Source organism: Mycteria americana, chromosome 1 (assembly GCF_035582795.1).
Source record: "Mycteria americana isolate JAX WOST 10 ecotype Jacksonville Zoo and Gardens chromosome 1, USCA_MyAme_1.0, whole genome shotgun sequence".
Taxonomy (NCBI): domain Eukaryota; kingdom Metazoa; phylum Chordata; class Aves; order Ciconiiformes; family Ciconiidae; genus Mycteria; species Mycteria americana.
In genome coordinates, this window is record NC_134365.1 from 30249611 (window position 1) to 30257002 (window position 7392).

At 45.3% G+C, this 7392-nt stretch overlaps 1 protein-coding gene across 1 annotated transcript; it reads left to right on the forward strand.

Annotated features, from left to right (window-relative positions):
* Nucleotides 1-3085: 3085 nt before the first annotated feature.
* SMIM30 (small integral membrane protein 30) lies at nt 3086-6231 on the forward strand. Its single transcript, XM_075493720.1, has 2 exons — nt 3086-3342; nt 4224-6231. Exon 2 carries the CDS (start codon nt 4285-4287, stop codon nt 4468-4470), a length of 186 nt encoding a protein of 61 aa, XP_075349835.1. The 5' UTR covers nt 3086-3342; nt 4224-4284; the 3' UTR covers nt 4471-6231.
* The last annotated feature ends 1161 nt before the right edge of the window (nt 6232-7392 follow it).

Here is a 7392-nt window from a genome sequence, read left to right on the forward strand (position 1 = left end):
GACCGAGAAGCAAATGTGGAAAAGGTTAATGACAGAACTAATTCATGCTGTATTTTAACTTTGTTTTTTCTGCAGAAGCAAATAAGGTGGTGGCAGTAGAGTCTATTTTCTCAAAGTGAGAGAAGCACCCAGTGAAGTCCAAATAAAGGAAGTCAGGTTTTTTGACGAGAAAAACTGGACATCAATCTGTGAGTGAAAAGATGAGAACATAGTGATAGACAGCTAAAATGCCAGATTAAGTATCACCAGGGAAAAGTAGCTCAAGGGTGAACGTGTTGATGTAGAAGTGATAATCATTGCCCTGTAATCAATGTCTTACCGGTAATCAGAGTTAGCATTTCTCATTACAGCAGTACAACTGAAGTCCAAAAATTGATCAGAAAGCTTCTCAGATCAGTGTGGTCATGCAACAAACAAATGGCTCTCAAAAGAAGATGAACCAAGTAGGAGGAGAAAAAAAAAACCCTAACACCCCCTTCAGGGTGTAGCCTTGCTCTGCTGATTATCTCATAACTTTTTCCACTCCAGAAAGTGCACTTTATTTTCAATTTCCAGTCTCATGTATACCTCCTTAGCCTTGTGCTCAAAATTTACAAAGCTTTAGCTTGTCAGCTCTGGGAATTCTCCATCTTTCCTCTGAATATTAGTTACATAATAGCTTGAGCTAAGCAATCAAAGTGGTGACAGGTCAAAAGGAAGATTTGCCTGAGGTGATGCAGGAAGTTGATGGCAGCGCTTGAAGCTGAATACACATTTCTCTGCTATTCAGACAGCAGAAAAACTGCTAGAGCCTCCTTCACTGTTTAGATTTTGCTGGCTTTTTTCCAAAGCAGCACTGTTTCTGAAGCCAAAGCTACAAAACGCAATGGCATTGAAAGACCTAATAAGCCAAAGAAATATTCCCAAATGGCACTGCTTCCTAGCTCTCAATGGCACTTCCATGATGTTACTAATAAATTATATATCTTAAATCAGTATTTTCCACATCCCTACTGTACTTCTCCATGTCATTTCAACTGCCTGTAAATTTGTACAGTTGTTGAGAAGAGGGGAGAGATAGTAAAATGAGTATGTTAAGCCTAGTCTTCCCCTTGGATTTTACACTCCTCACCTTCAAAATACTTACGTCCAAAGATGCCATAGCTCTTTGGTACTGACATTCCTAGTTACAAAAGATAGACTTGAAAGTCATTGTTGAACCCCCTCGCATCTGTTTTGTGGGACTAAATGACAACTATTGAAAATCTTAGTTGGTAAGTGGTGGTGACAGCAAATACAGCACTGAAATTTACAGGGATGATTTAAACATTTTTTGACATTGCAGAACAGTGTAACATTTACCTGTTAACGGTGCAGGATGCAGTAAATAGGCCAAGCAAGGAACTAAGAGGGCCAGGACTCCAAGGCCCACTCTCTGAGATGACAGCAGTGATTAAGATGACACCTACCTCCTTGCCACTCTTCAAGTTCTGTAGGGGTTATGGTTTATCTGTGATTCATTAAGGAATGGGCCAGGCATCGTAGCATTACTCTCCTCCATGTCATGACAACTTTCTCAGAAATATCAGGATTTTTCTCCAGTAAGTTTATCTGGCATCAGCTTCTTGAGAAAATGCCTTCAGAACTGAACATGAAGCATCAAGTATTTCAGATCTGCAAAACTGTGAAAGAGGTGTTTCATTAATCAAACAGATGCTTACGAGTTATACTGATACTTACTATTATTTGTATTACCACAGAGTCTTGGCACTGCTGCTTATAAAGAAGATGCTTTCATGCTACTTGGTAGAAAGAGGGAACAAAAAGCCTTTTCCTATCCCTGGAAGTTTATCGTCTAAGACAGTTGGCAGCTGATGGATCTAGATGGGGAAAAGAAGGGCATTAATATTAAGAATGATGATCAGCACAATAGTAACATCCCACCTCAGACTTTCAAAGTTCCTATAAGCATGAAGAATGGTTGCTCAAGGGCAATTACAGTGAAATATGTGTGTTGAACAATCTATGTGGGTTTCCACTGCTCTTTAAGAAGCTCATCAGAAACTTTCTGTAAAGAGAAATGTTTACAAAAGTTGGGTTTTTGCACAAATCTAGGGAAACATTGTGAGAACATGGGTTCTCACTCATGAATTAATACTTGATGGAATGGATTACTAGTTCTAGGTTGATTTTGACATTAGATTAGCACAGTTTCTTCTGGTTATTTCTGTGAGCGTTCCAAAGACACACGTACTTTGAATTTATAACAATTGCTTACAGGTCTTTTATCCAAACTTAAGCACACGTATTTTCCACTGAAAAATAAAAACTGAGCTCTGACTAGGAACTAGCTAGTATCCCTCTGCGGCATTTACAAGAAAGACATTTTAACCCTGCCCGGTGTAAGAGAACGGTGTAACACAGTATTTCTACAAGCAGCTTTGTCCAAAGCAAAAATAAGATAAAAACTGGGACAAGCCTGACTTAGGTTTCAGGGGTGATCTCAGGTAATTACCTGGTTAACACTTCCCTAGGTCTTAGTTTTTTGTTTTACAAGGCACCATGCTGCTCTCCACCCTATAAAACTGCTTTAACTGCTCTCCTCAGAGTAGGATTTGGTTACGGTGGCACCGATTAGTACCCGTTATCACTGTTATACGTGTGAGAGCCTAAATCTGAAATGAAGCAGGCCCTGCCTGTAGTCAAACTAAAGGTTGACTCGTGCTATTTGTTGCTTAGAGAAAAGCGCAGACAACCAGCCCAAGTCGGTACATCTTCGTAATTTCACTTCAATAAAGCCACAGTGCGTACATGCGGCCTCCGCTCTCTACTGACTCGCTCACTAGGCTCAGGTTCACCGTAACGCCGCACGGCTACCACACGGCTCTGGCGGGAAGCCGTGCTCGGGAGGAGCCCAGCACCCCCAGGCCGGGGCTCGGGGGCCGGGGCTTGGGAGCCGCCCGCAGGCGTCTCCATCCCCCCAGGCCCCGGCCGGCCCAGCGGGCACCGCTCCCGGGGCCGCCGGCGGCCTCCGCAGGCGCCTGGTGCCGCCCCGGCCACTGGCAGCGCCTGCGCCCCCGAGCCGCCCACGGGAATCACAGCGGCACAGCGGACGCCGGCAGCCGGCTGCGGCGCACGAAGGCAGGCCGCCCGGCGGCGGTGCGTGCCGGGAGCGGGAGGCGGCCCGGCCGGGTCGCGCCCGCCCCCGGCCGCGCCACCGCCCCTTCCTGTCATGGCCGCTGCCGGGCTGCGGGAGCGCGGCGAGGCGGCGCGGGCCGGTGTCCCCAGGAGCTGAGGGCCCCGCCGGCGGCGCGGCGCAGAGCGGAGCGGGGACGTCCCCCAGCCCGGAGCCGGCGGCAGGAGGTGACTGAGGGGCGCCGTGCGGCCAGGGCCTGCGCGGGGGGCTGCCCCCGGGAGCGGCCGTCCTGCAGCCGGCCCACCGGCGCTGGGACGGGCCGGGGCGCGGGCGAGCGGGGGGCCGCGCCGCCCCGCTTCGCGCCCGCTCCGCGGGAGGCGGGGGCCGGCCGGGGTGCGGGCCAGAGCCCCGTCAGTGGCCCGGCCGGGGGGCTGGCGGAAAAAGCGCTTGTTCCGCGTGGCCCAGGCGGCCTCGGCCACGGCGGAGTATCTCGGCGCGGTGTTTTGTCATGTGTACCCCGGGAGTGAGCCATTCCTGCGGGAAAACCAGTGCGCAGCGGTCCGGCCGGGCTGGTCCCGGCGTGCGCCTCGAAGGGACGCTTCCGAAGTTGGAGGAAACAGGAAGGACATTTGTCCTGCAGTAAGGGTGTGCACGGCGGCACTTACCCGGAGAGGGGCTGACAGTTAAATTCACATCCTCGCCAGTGTGCCATAGTCTCCCCGTGCACAGGGATCCCGAGGATGCCCCTTACTAGAAGGCGTGGGTTAGTGGTGTGCAGCAGCTACCCAGTCCTAAACACCTCGTGCGAAAGGCCCACATAGCACAGCATGAAGTAAGCAGGCACTGATGGCTGCAGGCAGGAGAGCCTATTCTGACTTTACCTCATGGTAAGACTCCAAAAGATGAGTTTCCACAAAGTTGCATAACAAGAGAGCAAACCCACCGTGGCTATGTCATGACAGTAAGTCATTTACTTCTGTAATTGTGAAGATAAAACCGAAATTTCCTGATATTTTTAATGCATCGATCACATCGGTTGGCTTTTGGCAAGACAATTCAGGGGGAAAGGAACGGAAATCCTGTCATGTTCCTTTTGTTTTCCTTGTAGATACCACTGAAGTACCTGCTTTCCTTGTTTAACTTCCCCTTGGGTTCAGCTGGTCATCAGCATGCCTTCTACCAAGAACACCTCAAAACTTTTCCTGGTCCTTGTTTCATTGCTGCTGGTGCTGCCAGTAGTTGAAGCCCTGGATGCAGGAGATACCATTGCCTTCCTCCTAGGCCTTGCTGTCAGTGTCGTTGGATTCTGTGCCTGCCTTGGCTTGTACGCAAGGAAAAGGAATGCGCAGCAATGATTTCAAGAAGATGCTCAGATGAAGGAATTTCCAAGCACAGCTTGGGGTTGAGATCTGGGGTGTAAGACTGAGCTTCGGTTCTGGATAACTTTCAAAAACCATGTAGTAGATATTTCTGCAAACCCCTCTTACTGTGCAATACAACAGAATCAAGACTGTACTCAGTAAAAGGGATTTGTAGGATCTGTCCCCATGACAGTAAGATGATTTTATATTGCTTGTGATTAAATATTGCCTTAGAGAAGGGTAAGAACTTTTTGAATGGGGAAGGAAAACCATAGAGTGGTTCACAGTAAATGTTTATAAATGGAACATGTGAGGGAGACCATCAACAAGTTCCACAATTTTGGTTTCAAGGGTTAGTCAGGAGGAAGCAGCTATTAATCTTCCAGTCAAGATGACAGAGCTTTGGAAGTACTCCTAACTAGATAGCTAGCGAGCAGACTGCTTTGACTTGTGTGCACATGCTCACATTCTTTGTAATGACAGTTAACACCTAACAGCTCACTTCTGCTGTCACGGGGGATGAGACGTCGGAGAACTAAGAAAACATGGAAAAACTTTTTTTTCTTATGTATTTTTATTTTAGAATGTGCCTCTCCTGTAGCCTGTGTTCTTGTTACCAAGTAGATACACTTAAGAATGGGACCACTATTTTTCTTTAACGTGTATTTCACAGAAAAGCACACGTAAGGCTACTTAAATCAGATTAGGGATATGTTTTTTGTCTCTTGTTTATTTTTTGTACTCAACTTTCCTTTAGGCACACCAGGTTTAAGGCTTATTTCATTTGGTGTTTGTATTTGTTTTCCCCAAAACTGAAGACTTGCCTATTTTAATGAGGAATTATGTGTAGTATTTCTGCATTAGGGGGTTATTAGAATTATAACAAGAGAGTTGTGCACATGTTTCTTTTGCAATATGGAAAGAACATGTTTTGTTAAAATCCTGGGTTTAGTCAACAGGTCCATTGTTCTCACATGTCTTCCTCATGACAAACTTACGTTGCTAGCTAAACGTTTAGGCTTCTTACCTAACTGATGCATATAAGTTCTGCAGAAGATTAGGACCAAAACCAAAGTAAAAAAATCCTGATGCAAAATGGGAGATGTAAATAGTCTTATTCTGTTCATGCTCAGTCAGATTGTATGGTATATGGTTGAAAGACTCTACTCAGTAGCATATCCAGGACCTGTTTCTTTCTTTAAGTACCAAAGGTGAAATGGCACAGCCACGAATGTCTACCACAAGTCCCTCTGGCTTGTTAGGGTGTTCTAGATGTCCACTTGAGACAAGGAACACAATCTGTAACAGCAGCAGAATAAGGAGCATAGGAAGGTGAGCTCTCCAAAGTTCACAGAATTTCCTTCTGATCTTGTGCTGTGGACACTGCCACTCTTGCTAGAAATCTTGGCTTTTATCTTTCAGAGCTGGGAAAAAGGTTAAATGTGATGCAGAGCTATATATTTTGATACTGTTCCTCCCCTTCCTCTGTAAGTGTCTCCGCTGAGTAGAGCACAAAGCAATGGCTAGAAGAGTTGTCAGGCAGGTCTTATGTAAGTAATTGGGTGGGCAGATCATGTTCTACAAATTCTAAGATTTCTGTATGCCGTTTGTGTATGGTTTGACTTCTCTCTCCAGCCTCTGAGGAGACAGAAACCCTGGTTATTTCAGTCTTGCAATTTATGTCCCTCTCTCATGGTTGATAGAGGGAGGAAGGTGAAACGAAAGCTTCCAGAATTGCATGGGCTGAAACTGTCGGACTCATGTAGGTTTCTGCTCTCAAGTTACAGGAATAATAATGGTCACAAAGTTACTCTGATGAGATGCAAGTCTTGCCAGGTAGCTGCTCTTGAACCCTTTTTGTGGCTTCCAAAAGTCAGAAGGGGACATGGTGCACAATTGCTATGTACAAATGACATTTACAGCCCTAAGAGGAGCTTCTGACAGTATTGTCACCTCTGAAAGCTGCCTAGCAGCAGTAGATGATCCTGTATGTGATTATTCAACTGGGTGGACGCAAGCACACATCAAGTGTGATCTTCCATGTTCCAGCTTGGCTAAACCATTACCTTTAAAAAAAACCCAAACACAAAATCACCACTCAATTCACTTTATATTTCCCAAAATTAGAGAATTTTGCCAATTTTTCAGTAGAATATTAAATATTGCTCTTTCAATAGAATAAATTTTATCACAAGCTGCTTCTCACAGACTCCTTTATCTTCACTTTGGAAAAGATCCCTGGCAATAGTTTCACAGAATTGTGCAACAGTTTCACTGCAGGAGAAAAAAATTTTAGCAGAGTAATTAGCATCAGGTGATAGGGATATGAGGAACTGTGTTCTTTGCCTGAAGTTGTATGTACTTCATTGAAAGGTGCTTGCACAGTGTAATGGCATTGTTTCCTGGCTTCTGACAGAAGCTTTATTGTTAAAGACTTGCATTTGTTGATGACTTGAGTGTAAAATTGGATACCCCTGTTTTTCTTCTGGCTTAATAAACTTTCACATATGATTTGTCATCAGCTTGATGAAGTAGTTCTTATGAAAAAGAAAATCGGGATGACAGAAATGGCTGAAACTGCTGAAATTCCTTATATTAAATATTATTTTCTTACATACTTTTGCTTACAATAGGTGACTTTACAAACTAATGTGGTGTAAGGTATGTTTTCAGTTGAACTTTTGTACATTGAGTGTACTTCTCTTGGTCCTGTTACTTGTTTATCTCGTTTCAATACCAGTTACTTTACAGCACTTCAAGGGCGCTGGTCCCCTTACTTTGAAACTGGTAGCTTGCAGTTGCCAAGAAGCCCGTTTCTCTGGTAGGAGGGAAACTTGAAGTATTTATTTTTCCTTTTGACTGAATTTTCAACATTACTATTATGTAGTTGCCTTTATACCAGAAAAGCCATTTATG